The sequence below is a fragment of the Muscardinus avellanarius genome (genome assembly GCF_963383645.1).
Source record: "Muscardinus avellanarius genome assembly, chromosome: 6".
Lineage (NCBI taxonomy): Eukaryota > Metazoa > Chordata > Mammalia > Rodentia > Gliridae > Muscardinus > Muscardinus avellanarius.
In genome coordinates, this window is record NC_137791.1 from 118,088,393 (window position 1) to 118,102,958 (window position 14,566).

The 14,566-nt window shown below is 45.3% G+C and overlaps 1 protein-coding gene across 1 annotated transcript; it reads left to right on the top strand.

Annotated features, from left to right (window-relative positions):
* Positions 1–3,493: 3,493 nt before the first annotated feature.
* Positions 3,494–14,341, top strand: CCKAR (cholecystokinin A receptor; the record flags this gene model as incomplete). The annotated part of the gene is made up of 5 exons (XM_080697931.1): positions 3,494–3,605; positions 4,260–4,511; positions 9,050–9,311; positions 12,196–12,323; positions 13,821–14,341. The coding sequence occupies 5 exons, from the start codon at positions 3,494–3,496 to the stop codon at positions 14,339–14,341; spliced, it is 1,275 nt and encodes a 424-aa protein (XP_080554057.1).
* Between the last annotated feature and the right edge of the window lie 225 nt (positions 14,342–14,566).

Here is a 14,566-nt window from a genome sequence, read left to right on the forward strand (position 1 = left end):
AAGCCATTGTGATTCCTCATGTTCTTTCTTTCTAGGTCAGTATTTGGCAGGGGGGAAAGGCTGTAATACACACAGGGCTTTGCGGCCTGCAGGAGCTCTCGGGTGTGTGCCTTGTCCAGTACCACCTGTCTCAGAGATGGAGAAGGAACTGAAACCATTGTAACTCAGTGTACTCAACTTGTGCTCAATTTACCTCGAATTGGGTGCCATCAGACCAACATAACAAAGCACTTCCTTGCCCAATCTACTTATCACCTATCTCCCCAGTGGACAGAAATGCCATCTATTTAACCTGCAAGATCCGTCACACCAAGCCAGGCCGGGTGGCACACACCTGTAATCCCAGTCCATGGGAGGCTGGGATCAAGGTTGGTGCTCGTGCAGGTTCAAGGCTAGTGCGCGGTAACTTAGCGAGACCCTGATTCAAAGTAAAAAAAATAAGAAGGGCTTGGGCGGCGGGGGAGGTGAATAGCTCAGAGGTAGAAGGACCCTGGGTTTACACCACAGTATCAAACAAACCAACAACAAGAGATACGGTGAAATCAATCAACAAGAGACTCAGAGTGAAATAAGGGCTGACAGCCTGGAAATGCACCAGCTTCTCCCTGGAAAGCCCCAACATCTCCTGGTGCAGTGGAAATGTGAGATAACACTGGCTCACAAACTCAGAGTGAAAAGTCCACCATGGGCAGGAAAAGAACCAATGCAACAGAATTATAAAGGGCACCAGAAGCAACAAAATATTGGCTCCCAACTTTTCACCCTTTATTCATTCACTTGTCCCAGGCTTGGGCTATATACCAGCCTCTGTGCTGGTGCACTAGAGACAAACCACTAACCCAGCCACGCTCCTGGGGAAAAGACCACATCCCTAGAATTAGTCTTATCCATTAACAATGACGATTAGCCAGCACTAGGTTCCGGTTCTCAGTTCTTCACATGTAATGCTTTGTTTATAGGCTACACTATTTTATCTCTATTTTATAAATGAGCAAACTGGGACTGGAAAAGGTTAAGTTTTCATCTTCCTAATTTGCCAGTGGTGAAGACCAGGCTTGGCTCTACTGCCTGCTCTCATGCTCTGAATGGCTCTAGGGAGCTTCCCTGAAGGTGATTCTGGGGCCACTGGCCTCTGAACTGCCAGGGATGCTGGATACAAATGCACATTCCCACCCTGCCTCCTGCCAACCCATGGGTATAAAAGAACAGGAAAGAAGGAAGAAAGGGAGGGAAGGAGGGAGGGAGGAACTTGCCCCAAACTGGCTCCCTTTGAGCTAGGGGCAGGTCAACACCAAGCCCTCTGCTCTCTGGCTCTTGGGCCTACGGCAGCATGTCCCCCAAACTCTTCATGGACCCGATCAGCCTCAGTAGGAGGCTTCTATCCATGGCCACCAATGCCTGCCTGGGTGAAGCAGTTTAAGCAGCCACTACCAATAGCAGTGGATGAAATGTAACTACCAATAATGGGTTGGTGAGATTTGGATGCGCCAAGGACTCAGGCCTGAATGCTGACCCCTGCCCAGGTCAGGACACCGCTGCATTAGGTCAGCTCCCAGCGGGCAGGCTTGGGAGTCAGTCTGTAGCTGGGTGCGTTTCAGCCAACAGACCAGGAGCAGAGACCAGAGCTCTGGCTCCCAATGGGCTACATAATTCTAGTTTAATGAAGAAAGGCTCCCTGTCACAGGACGTGCTCTGAGGACCGTGCCTGTGGGGTCTCCAGGTGAAATCTATCACTGGCTCCACAGACAAATCAAGGGGCCACGCTGGGCCTCAGTTTCCTCATTTGTGAAAGAAAAATTGCCATTATTATTGGAAGGCTATCAGTACCGCCTTCTGTGATTTGCTGAATGCTTCTTGGACCTTAGACACTAACTTGAGTAAGTCATCACCACAAATATCTCTGAAGTCATTTTGACCTCCACTTGACAGATGAAGAGATAAACCACAGGGAGGTTACGAAATGCGCTTAGTATTTTCCAGTGGGTAACTAGCAAGGCCAGGATTTGACCCCAGATCCGTCTGATGTCAAAGCTTGTTCTAATAACTGCCTATGGCTTCTCCAATGATCTTTTCTAGTTTTATAGCTATCTCCCCCCAGAGGTGTTCATGGTTTCAGAGAAAGGAGGTACTGTCTTCCCAGCCCCATATCTTAAACCTCGTGACAAAATGACAGTTCACCTGTGTCTGGCAGAGAGTCAGCAAAGACATGGTATGTAGCTGTATCAATGGAAGAGGTGCGGATACACAAGGGACCCTTGTCTACAAATAGACCTAGTCTCAGCTCAGCCAAGCACAAGCCAGAAAACCAGGGCCAGTGTCTCTGCTGAGGAGACCCCGTGTACAATGGATGCCGAGGGGCTTCCAAGCACCACTGGGCTCTCTGGAAAGGCCAGGCCCCTGAGCTGCTTCCCCCTCTCACCTCACCTGCCCACTTCTCTTTGTTCTTTAAGGAGGTCAAGCCCATCTCCACCACAGGGCCTCTGCACTGCTATGACCATTGGGGTTCTTTCTGCTTCTCCCAGGTTCACAAGCCATCTTAGATCACAAGACATCTTAGATCACAGTCTCCTCATTAGGGAGGCCTTTCCTGAACACTCCATCTAAATTAGCACCCTGGATCCTTCCTCCCCATCACCTCTCATGGCCTAACTTCCTCTGTGGTGGTTAACACCATCAGAAATGATCTTGCTCTTTATTTGCTGACGTGCTAGAATGTGTCTGGCAAATGGTTGGCTCTTGGGGAGCGTGTGTGGAACGAATGGATACATGAATGAATGGGAAACCTTATTAACTCTTTTGGTAATAAGGATCTAGGAACCTGTATTCAAAAGCATCCCCCCTCCTCCCGGTTAACAAGGGCACCAGCCACAAGAAATAACACTGCGGTTGGTAACAACTTAACAACCACCCAGCAGCTATGTCCACACACTGCTGGGCATGGTTCCAAAGCTAAAAAGGCACTAATTGCTTTTCTATAAGGAGGTAGGAACGCAGTCCCTCCGTGCCCCTTAGCCCTGATGGTCTGCATTATCGGATCTGTTACTGTGTTAATTGGTCCTGCCTCACACAGCCAGTTTGGGATTCATTCTGTGAGCATCTGAGATGGTGACAGTTTCCTTTACAGAGAAGAAAGGTACTGGGAAAGTGTGTGTGTGTGTGTGTGTGTGTGTGTGTGTGTGTGTGTGTGTGTGTGTATTTAAAAGCAGCTACACTCTGGGAAGGGTTAACTTACGGCCAGGCTGCTCAGGGCCCTGAGACCAGCCCAGGGATTGGGGGTGGGGGGGTTGAAGGTGGATCAGCCTGGGTTTGCACCAGCTGCCTTTTCCACCACGGGACTGCAAAGGCTGGGTGAACTGGCATTGCCTGTAGGAATGGCTGAAAAAGCCCACACCTGGAACCACGGCAGGTCGCATCTGGGAGGCTGCGGTCATTAGAGGAATGAGCCGGCAGTGAGCAGTTCCCCGGCTCACTTGTTAGAAAGCAGGAGGGGAGGATGGACGTGGTTGACAGCCTTCTTGTGAACGGGAGCAGCATCGTTCCTCTCTGCGAACTGGGGCTGGAAAATGAGACACTCTTCTGCTCGGATCAGCCCCGTCCTTCCAAAGGTAGGTGCCAGAGGCTATCCTTTTAATTCCCGAAACTACTGAAAGGCAGGAGCAATGGGCAAAGACAAGGCTGTTCATGGAAACATAACAAAGTCAGTGTGAGACCAGGCTGGGGAAAGTCATATGCTTAGAAGTTTGCAGGAAAGGTGAAAAGCAGGCTAGAGTCAGATATTCTTATTCGGGGAGAGTTGGGGACTGAGGGAGGACACAAGCAGTAGGAGGAAGAGCTGAGCGGAGAGAGAAAGGAGGCTGGAGTGGAAGCCCCAACTTACGAGCATTTCAGAAAAGGTGCTGTCACCGCGGAGCAGCTGCCTTTTCCTGGGGGAAATCAGCGTGGAGAAGTGATTTAAGCAAAATAATGCTCAGCGTCTAGGAAAGAAAGCCATCCCTTTTCAGAAGCGTTGTCCTTAAGAAAAAGTGGTTTCCTGAGTGATCCTTTAACAAACCAACCTTTTTTTTTTTTTTTATCTCCCCGTGCTTTCCTCTAGTGTGTTTCTGCAAAGCGTTGTCTGTTGAGAAGCCGTTGGGGTTGACAGTGTCCACCCCTGGGGGGACAGATCGGCAGGAAAGAGCTGTCTAGTGCATGTGCATTAGGGCTTTAACATTCTGCGCTCATAACCCCCAAACCCCCGACTCGTCCCTGTTACTCTGCAGAGTGGCAGCCGGCGGTGCAGATCCTCTTGTACTCTTTGATATTCCTGCTCAGCGTGCTGGGAAACACGCTGGTCATTACGGTGCTGATCCGAAACAAGAGGATGAGGACCGTCACCAACATCTTCCTGCTGTCCCTGGCGGTCAGCGACCTCATGCTCTGCCTGTTCTGCATGCCCTTCAACCTCATCCCCAACCTGCTCAAGGACTTCATCTTCGGGAGTGCTGTCTGCAAGACCACCACTTACTTCATGGGTGAGTCGCTGCAGGTGACTTTCTGTCCAGCTCCAGAACCTCTGATAATCACAGCAGAGGAGGCTTGCTGGGTTCCAAAACACAAAGCATGTGGCCGTGCTGGGCTGTGTGTAAGGACACGGGTGTCGGCTTTATGGGAGGTCTGTCCTCAAACATCCCTCGAAGTGGGCCGCTCATGGCGTGTGTACAAAGTTGATCTGAAAACCCAGAGGAGGCTGAGCATGCTTGCGTCTATTCACAGGGAGAGGGACTCCAAAGGGACTGCAAGTTACTCTCTTCCTTTCTGAAAGCCACTGATTATATCCCGATCTCGCTCCAACTTGGGTCACAGCTTCTAGGGATGGCGAGGGCGGCGATGAAGGGTTCTTTGCTATTGTACCTCTCATTTTCTTAGGGAACAAAGGCTATTTCAGCAAGTTTCATCCTTAGTCTCTTCTCAGGATTCACTTCCCAGTATGCCCCGAAAGGCTAGGACCATCTCGGGCAGAGAGAGAGACAAACAGAGACAGAGACATGGAGAAAGGTATCTCTGCTCCCAACGAGGAGATGGATGTGCTCCTGGGGGCTGTGGTTCACTAAAATGACCCTTCTTGGTAGAGATAACACATCTTTCTGCTTATCCCAATCAAAATAAAAATAATGATTACAATGAAAGTCACAAGAGCTCATATTTTGTGAGCACTTCTAATGCACCAGATGTCAGGCTACATGATCTTATTCTATCTCCCAACCACCAGTTAGAGTAAATACAGTTGTTACTCTTCCTTGTCTCATCAAGGAAGAAACAAGAGGCACAGACAGAGAGATTCTTCAAGTGCTAAAGACACATAGGCGTAAGTGGTACAGCGGGGATTTGAACCCAGGTCAGCACTCACCTCAGTGGTGAGCCAGCACGCCGCTTCAGTTTGTCAACGGCTGTGGTTCTCCTGGAGCTGAACAAAACCATGGCTTTTGGTCGCCTCTGTCTGCCAAATTTCCTTCTCCCCGCCTGTCCTGTGAACTGGCTGGGAGAGAGGGAGAGTGGGAAATGCAGGAGAGGTTTTTGTTCTGACCCAAGCTTTGTTAATGCAGCACTGAGTCGGGCTGGGGCAGCCTCCAATGACCGGAAAGCTTTAAAAGCCTTCATTTCACCCAACTGAGGAAGTGGGACCCAGCACACATAAAACGACAATGAATAACTGACCCTCATGCCAGGGACAAGGAACCAAGGACCTGTCTGTCTCTGTCCAAAGCTGCTGAAAATATTTCTCCTTTAAAATAAAGGACTTACAAATAAAAAGAATCATTGTCAGACAATGAAGCAATAAGAATAACTAGCAGTTTCCAGAGCTTCCGATTTCCAAAGCCTGACCATGTATCCCTTACGGTAATATTATTTGAGAACCTTAAGCAGAGTATGAGAATGGAGATTTAAACTGCGTGCTTGAGTGCGTGTTGGGCACACCTCTAATCTCAGGATTGGGAGGCTGAAACAAGAAGATTGCAGGTTCAAGGTCAGTGCTGGCAACTTAGATTCTATTTCAAAACAATAAAAATAAGCCGGGCGTGGTGGCGCATGCTTGTAATCCCTGTGCTTGTGAGGTGGAGACAGGAGGATCGCGTAGGTTCAAAGCTAATTCGCTGGCTTAAGAGACCCTGCTTCCAAATAAAAAAATATAAAAAAATAGGTCTGGGAGTATAACCCATAGGTAGAAGGGTTTCCAGGAACCCAGTACCACCACCAAAAATAAATAAATAAATAAATAGATAAATAAAAATTAAAAAGGGCTTGTGATATGTCTCAGAGGTAGAATGCCCCTGAGTTCAAGCCGCAGTGTCAAAATAAATAAATGAATCAATAGTGAGGGCTTGCATGGCCCCACAGCATAGAGAATGCCATGCAACTGTTAATTTTAAAATCATTAACTTCATGTTATATGAAATTTACCTCAAAAAAGAAAAAATTATAAATTATCAAAAGAGGAAAGCAAGGTAGTCCTAAAAGTATTTGGAATGTCATGCAACTTTGTTAAATTTCTAATTCCAGTGATTTAGATTCTCCTCTCAATTTTGTGGTCTCTTTGATCCTACTGCTAGCAATTAACATTTATTAAACTCCTAATTTGTAGGAGAGAGAGCGCACACAAGTGCTTGCCTGCCTGACAGTAGGTTATGATTACAAGAGATCTGTTACACAAACTTGAGGGAGTCTTGGATTCCTGACTCAAATGTTGTTGATTCTTCAGAGTTATGTTTAACAAAATACAGCAAATACCACCTGAAACATAAGCTCCTAATCAGCGGTTTGGGGGTTGATAGACTTCTTTAAGACTCTAAGAACAGCTAGGGCTAGTCTTCCTAGGGAAAGGACATTTTGTACATAGTTTCAGATAATTAACTGATGTCCATATATATAGTGAGGCACTAAGGATGCCAGCTTAAGAAACTCTGTTCTCTACTCTATATTAATTCTCAGTTTTAAGCAATTATGCTGGGGGCTAGGGGAGTAGCTCAGTGGTAGAGTGCTTGCTTGGCATGTCCAAGACCCTGGGATTGATCCCAACACCAAATAAAGAGAAGTGAAAGAAAAAAGAAAAAGAAAATAAATTAGAATAAGAAGTCATCAGAAGAATTGACTGAATTCCTACCTGAAGGATGCTAAGGTTAATTTTAAGGGAATAAGACTTTTTTTTTTTTGCAGTACTGGGAATTGAACCCAGGGGCATTCTACTTCTGAGCTAAACCCCAAGCCCTATTTTTTATTCTTTATTTTGAAACAGAGTCTCACTAAGTTGTGGAGAGCCTCACTAAGTAGCTGAGGCTGGCCAAGAACCTGTGATCCTTCCTGTCTCGGCCTCCCAAGTACTGGGATTACAAGCATGCGCCATCATGCCCAGTGATAAGACATTATAATATGCATATACACAATACAACAATTAGGGGAAATTAAGTTTTAAAAAAATATATGCCCAAGCTGGGCGTGATGGTGCATGCTTGTAATGAGAGGCTGAAACTGGAGGATCGCTGTTCGCGGACAGCCTCAGCTACTTAGTGAGCCTCAGCCACTTAGTGAGGCCCTTTGCAACTCAGTCTCAGTGAGATTCTGTTTTATTTTATTTTTTTCGGGTGGGCATGCAGGTCAAAGGTAGATTTATTTATTTATTTTTATTTTTAAATAAAATTTTATTGGTGAGAGATCCTGTTTTAAAATAAAGAATAAAAAATAGGGCTGGGGGTGTAGCTCGAAGGTACAATGCCCCTGGGTTCTATCTCCAGTACCACTATATATATATATATATATATATATGGTGTATATATACACCCAAGTACATGTTTTTAAATGAGATTTACTTGATGCTTTCCCCACTATAATGATAGTGCATGGTCACATTTAAAAATATAGAAAAACAGAAAGAGTGAAAAGAAAGACCCTAGTCCTCTGCTTGGAGAAACCTTAAATATAGTATAGAGCTTCTTCCAGTTTTTTACTAAGTAATTTTTCAATGAACTACCTTTCTGTGTGTGTGTGTGTGTGTGTGTGTGTGTGTGTGTGTGTTACCAGGGATTGAACTCAGCGGCATTCCACCTCCTAGCTACACCCCCAGAGCTTTTTAAAATTGTCTTTTGTCTTCAAACAGGGTCTCACTCGGTTGCTGAGCGTCTTACTACATTGCTGAGGCTGTCTTCGAACCTGAGATTCACCTATCTCAAATTCCCAAGTACTGGGATTACAGGCATGAACCATCAGGCCCAGGTCAAACTACATTTTAAAATGTGAAATGGTTCCAAGCCAGGCTTTGTGGCACACACTTGTAATCCTAGCATTCGGGAGGCTGAGACAGGAGGATCGCACAGGTTCAAAGTCAGCTTCAGGCAGTACTGGGGTTGTAACTCAGGGGCATTGAACCTCCAAGATATGCCCCAGCCCTAGTTTTTATTCTTTATTTTGAAACAGCGTCTCACTGAGTTGCAAATCCTCCTGTCTCAGCCTCCCAAGTACTGGGATTACAAGTGTGCACCACCACACCCGGCAAGAATGTTTCACTTTTTAAAATAGTGTATACTAGAAATTTTCAGAAAATTTGCTTCTACCTCAAACTCCAGTGACCATCTGGTCAAGATTCCAGAGCCCTGAGAATCTTGGGAAATTAAGGTCAACCTTACCATACAGATCATGTGCAAAATTAGAGCTTTTCTTAAGTTTTCTCTAAAAGCTTTGGTGGGGTGGCAATGTATTTGTATCCCTTTGGTTATTAATTAATGAGCCCCTTCAGTCCAAGCAAAAGGTAGACTGCAATCAAAGCTCAATTAACTTATCTGAAAATTGGCAGTGAGGTATATTTGCAAATATACTTCCTAACTGCCCTCCATCCTTTTGGAACAGAGCTAGGAATAGATCGTCTTTCTGAAATGTACATACACAATGTTTCTTTACCCGTGGAGCATTCTCCTTTGATCCTTTGATATTAAGTCTGCGCAGATCAGATATGCTTAACCTAATGTGCAAATAAACTTCGGATTTGGGCACTGACATAACTGGCTTCTTTTTTCTTACCCAGGCACCTCTGTGAGTGTATCCACCTTTAATCTGGTGGCCATATCTCTGGAGAGATATGGCGCGATTTGCAAACCCTTGCAGTCTCGAGTCTGGCAAACGAAATCCCACGCGTTGAAGGTGATCGCCGCCACCTGGTGCCTCTCCTTTACCATCATGACTCCCTACCCCATTTATAGCAACTTGGTGCCATTTACCAAAAATAACAACCAGACAGCAAACATGTGCCGCTTCCTGCTGCCAAATGACGTTATGCAGCAGTCCTGGTAAGGGGTCTATTATGTTTTGCCTTTTTAAATACAACTTAATGTATGTTTGCAAGACAAAAAAGCTGAAAAGCCTTGCCCAGAATGGTTGGGCGATCAGGGTCCTGGAGACTTATTGAAGAGGGTCGTTCTAACTTCATTCTAGAATAACAGCGAGAGCAGATGCGTAGCCAGAACACTCTGTTTTAAAGGCTGTACAGATATTGATCCAGTGAACCCTCTTGAAACGCCGCATAGCAGGTATTATTATAATGTCAGTTTTACAGATGAGGAGGATAAGACTTGGAAAGGTCACGAGACTCAAAAAGGTACAGTTTCTGTGCTGACCCTCCCCGCAGTACGCTTCCAGATGGTCTAGTGGCAGTTTAAGCTAGATGAGTTGGAGAGCTACAATTTTCTAAAGAATTGAGGCTGGAGACAAGAGTGAATCCCAGATCCCACCTGACTTTTCTTAGAGCCGTCTGTGTGCTGCTTGCCCCAAACACCTTACCCTCCCCCCAAAAGGTAAGATTTAGAATACCGGTTCCTTTGCTAACTAGCTGGGTGATCTTGGGCAAGTTCACAGACCTCTCTGAGCTTTGGATTATTCATCTCTATAAGGAACCAAAAGTCTATTTTTTTTTTTTTGGTGGTACTGGGGTTCCTGGAAGCCCTTCTACTTCCAGGCTACACTTCCAGACCTATTTTATACTTTTTTATTTTTGGAAACAGGGTTTCTTAAGCCAGCACGGCTGGCTTCGAACCTGCGCCAATGCTCCTGTCTCCATCTCCCAAGTGCGGGGATTACAAGTGTGCACCACCACACCCAGCCCTAGTATAGATATTTTTAAAAGCTACCTCATTGGGAGGCTATAAGATTCCAATGAAAGCAAGAGTATAAAAATGACTTTAAGCCGGGCGTGGTGACGCACGCTTGTAATCCCAGCACTTGGGAGGCTGAGACAGGAGGATCGTGGTTCTCAGGCAGCCTCAGCTACTTAGCAAGGTCCTTTGCAACTCAGTGGGACCCTGTTTCAAATTAAAGAATAAAAAATAGGGATGGGGAAGTAGCTTGGGGATAGAATGTCCCTGGGTTCCATCTCTAGTACTGCCAAAAAAAAAAATGTCTTTATAAAAGGCAACACACACAGTGTTATGTTTACTAATTCCAAGAGTGTTTTATAAGCAGGGAATTAGACATTCAGAAATAGCTCATAACTGAGGTCATCTTTGCTTTCCTTGCCTTCTTGCTTTCAATCCAGCCAGAGAGCACTACATGTACACACATACACACACACACACACACACACACACACACATACACACACACACCCTATTTTGCAAATAAGAGGGATATTTCCAAGAGCTGAAAAGAAATCTTATCAAAACATGTCCAATTGTAATGAGAAATGGCCCGGCCACTGAAAGTCCCTGACAATTTTATGGCTTAACTGTGTAACCTTACACATGCCAGACCGCAAGAGTGATTGAGGGACCAGACTCAGAGGAGGAGGCTGTGGTTCCTCAAGAATCAAATGTGTTTGGAGAAAACATAGCTCTTCCCTGGCAGGCATTAGACTGAGGGTGCCGCTGGGCAGATTCAGGGTGTCGTGGAGAATGGATGCCTATGGGAATCTGCCAGGCACTCATAGGTCACAAACAGCTAACAGACTGTATTTTGCAAAACTAGAAGGGGCAGGTTTCCATCATCCCTACCTAAGCTTGTTATAAAATCAGCATACTGTATACTGTATATTGTGATGCTTTATGTTGTATATCAGTTCTAGAATTAAATTGCTTGGCTTTAAATTCCACCTCTTCTACTAGCTCTGTGACTTTGGATGAGTGATTTCATCTCTTTAGGTATTGGAACATTTATATCTAAGGTAAATACAGTAATATATGTAACATGCTTCGCCTAATATGTAGCACATGTTACCAGTCCTCAGGTGAATATAAGCTTTCATTATTATTATTGATACTAGTAACAACTTTGAGATATAATTCACACACTCTTGTTATTTTTTTAAGGTTTCTTATTTTTCTTATTTTTATTTAATACCCATCTCCCTAGGTTGCCTAGGCTAGCCGGGAACTCTTGAGCTCAAGCGAGCCTCCTGCCTAAAGCTTCTGAGGATTTGGGACTACCGGCATGTGCCACTACACTCAGCTTTTTTTTCCTTTTTCTTTCCTATTTATTTTTATTTATTTATTGGGTGGTACTGAGGTTCCTGGAAACCCTTCTACCTCTGGGTTACATTCTCTGACCTATTTTATATTTTTATTTGGAAACAGGGTCTCTTAAGCCAGCGCAGCTGGCTTTGAACCCGTGTGATCTTCCTGTCTCCGCCTCCCAAGCACTGGGATTACAAATGTGCGCCACCACGCCTGGCTTCCTTTTATTTTAATTAATTAATTAATTTATTTATTTATTTATTTTGTTTTTTGTTACTGAGGATTGAATCCAGGGCATTCTACCTCTATGCCACACCCTAATCCCTTTTGAATTCTGAAGCAGAAGTTTCAAAATTCTTAAGTTGCTGAGGCTGGCCTCAAACCTACGGCCTTCCTGTCTCAGCCTCCCAAGCACTGGGATTACAGGCAGGTGCCACCATGTCTGGCCTAATTGTTTTTAATATGTAAGCTTGTTTCAGGCACAGAATCACACCAAAAAAAATTTTTTTCAATTCAACTAGTCCTTCATAAGAGGCTTTATCTATAAGAAAGAAAAGAAGTAAACAACTTCTAATGACTGAAACTCCAGACAGAGAATTGTCAAGGATATTAAATACTAGTAATTAACGAGTCTGCTCAGACCAGTTAAAGATGAGCCCTCGTCATTCCTTCTCATTTGAGTTTAAAGGTCCAGAGTTGCTGGTTATTGGATTTCTCTTAATTTTATTAGGCACACGTTCCTGTTACTCATCCTCTTCCTTATTCCTGGAATTGTGATGATGGTGGCATATGGATTAATCTCTTTGGAACTCTACCAAGGAATAAAATTTGATGCTAGCCAGAAGAAATCTGCGAAAGGTAACTATCTCTTGGTTGCATGCTTATGCCCAAAGAGCACACAAAAGCTTGTTTTCTGTGACTTAGATAGAACTAGAGTGTACACAGAATGTACTGGAGATTTCTGAAACGACTCTTAATGAAACTTTCTGACATAGGCACAGTATTGAGACCCAGGCTCTCTATTTCCTCATCTGTAAAATGGGGAAGTAATTTCTCTCAAAAGGGTACTAAATGGAATAAACAGAGATAATACACAGATAACCCAATTATAAGCAGAGGGCCATGTGTCCCAGACTTTCTGCAATGTCCATCCAAATAGACACCCTGTAGCAACTGAAGCTAATTATAATTCTGGCCTGTGCTTGGGTTCCTCCAAAAGGATTAGAAGAGATTTGACTAGCCAGGCACCATGGTGCATGTCTGTAATCACAGTACTTGGGAGCCTGAGACAGGACAACCACAGCCTCAGCAACTTAGGAAGGCGCTCAGCAACTTAACAGGACTCTGCTTCAAAATCAAAAGTCAAAAGGACTGGGAATGTAGTTCAGAAGGAGCATGGCCCTGAATGTGTTCAACCCCCAATACCAAAACAAAAAGAAAAAGAAGAAAAGAAAAAGAGAAGCAAAGAAAAAGATTTGACTTACAACCTACAGGCCAGCTTTTTTGTTACTTCTCCCACCCTCCTTCCTCCCCCTCAAACTCACACCCTGGTGGTCACAAAGCCTCCCCTGTCTTTCCCTGTCTTTCCCTCCCTACTCACTACAACCCACCGGCCTTTAAAAGCGTCCCCAACACCTGTGTGGACAGAACGCCTTCCATCTGGCTCAGCTGTCTGCTATGTGGAAAACTTGGTCTCTGGCTTCTGTGCTTTTACTAGCCATACTCAATATCTAGATTCCACACAAAAAAAGCCACCTGGAAACTTAGCCAGCAACCGGGAGCCTTCGCCCTGGGGAGCAGGGCAGAGAGAAGTGAATTCATTCTGTAGTCATTTTTATCTTTATAATCTTAATGATAAATATATATTTATATATTTGCACATATAATTATGTATACGTACATGATTATATATGTAAATATATATAAATGTATATATATGAATATATATACAGTATGTATATTTATATATATGTAAAATTTTGTTAGTTTTAAGTAGCTTTTCATTGGAAGGAGAAAGCTGGTACAAATCATATATATATATATATATATATATATATATATATATATATATTTACATATTAGTACAAATCACATATATTTATATATTTATATATAATTATATAAATGTATATATAAAATATATGCTATATACACATATATGTAATTTTTGTTAGTTTTAAGTATCTTTTCATTGGAAGAAGAGAATTAGTCCAGATCGTATTTACCAGACTGGGGCCTGTCGGATTCTTCAGGTCCCTTTTGGCTTGGCGGGAAGGAGGGAGGTGGGGCCCCTCTAGCCTCCTGTCCAGCGTGACCCGTCCTGAGCAGTAGGATGTCACTTACTTACCCACCCAGAAAGGAAGCTGAGCACCTGCAGCCGCTACGAGGACAGCGACGGGTGCTACCTGCAGAAGGCCAGGCACCCCGGGGTGCTGGAGCTGCGGCAGCTGGCAGGCAGCGGCAGGGTGGGCCGCGTGCGCAGCAGCAGCTCCGCCGCCAACCTCATGGCCAAGAAGCGCGTGATCCGCATGCTCATCGTCATCGTGGTCCTCTTCTTCCTGTGCTGGATGCCCATCTTCAGCGCCAACGCCTGGCGGGCCTACGACACGGTCTCTGCCGAGCGCCACCTCTCGGGCACCCCCATCTCCTTCATCCTCCTGCTCTCCTACACCTCCTCCTGCGTCAACCCGGTCATCTACTGCTTCATGAACAAACGCTTCCGCCTGGGCTTCATGGCCACCTTCCCCTGCTGCCCTGCCCCTGGTCCCTCGGGGGCCAGAGGAGAGGTGGGCGAGGAGGAGGACGGCAGGACGACCGGGGCGTCCCTGTCCAGGTACTCGTACAGCCACATGGGTGCCTCTGCTCCACCGCCCTGAGCCCCGGAGGGAGGGACGAGGGAGCAGAGACGGAGGAGGAAGAAGTGGAGGAGGAGGGTCCCACCCCCCGGGGACTCTTCATCACCTACTTTTCATCCTCCATCCAGTCCCAGAAGGGGGAGCACTGCGTGGGTGGGGCTGTGACTTGGTTTCCAGGTAGTTCAAGGTGGAACGTTTTCAGTATCATTCATCATCAGAAAAGCTCTCATGAGTCCCACAGGGCTC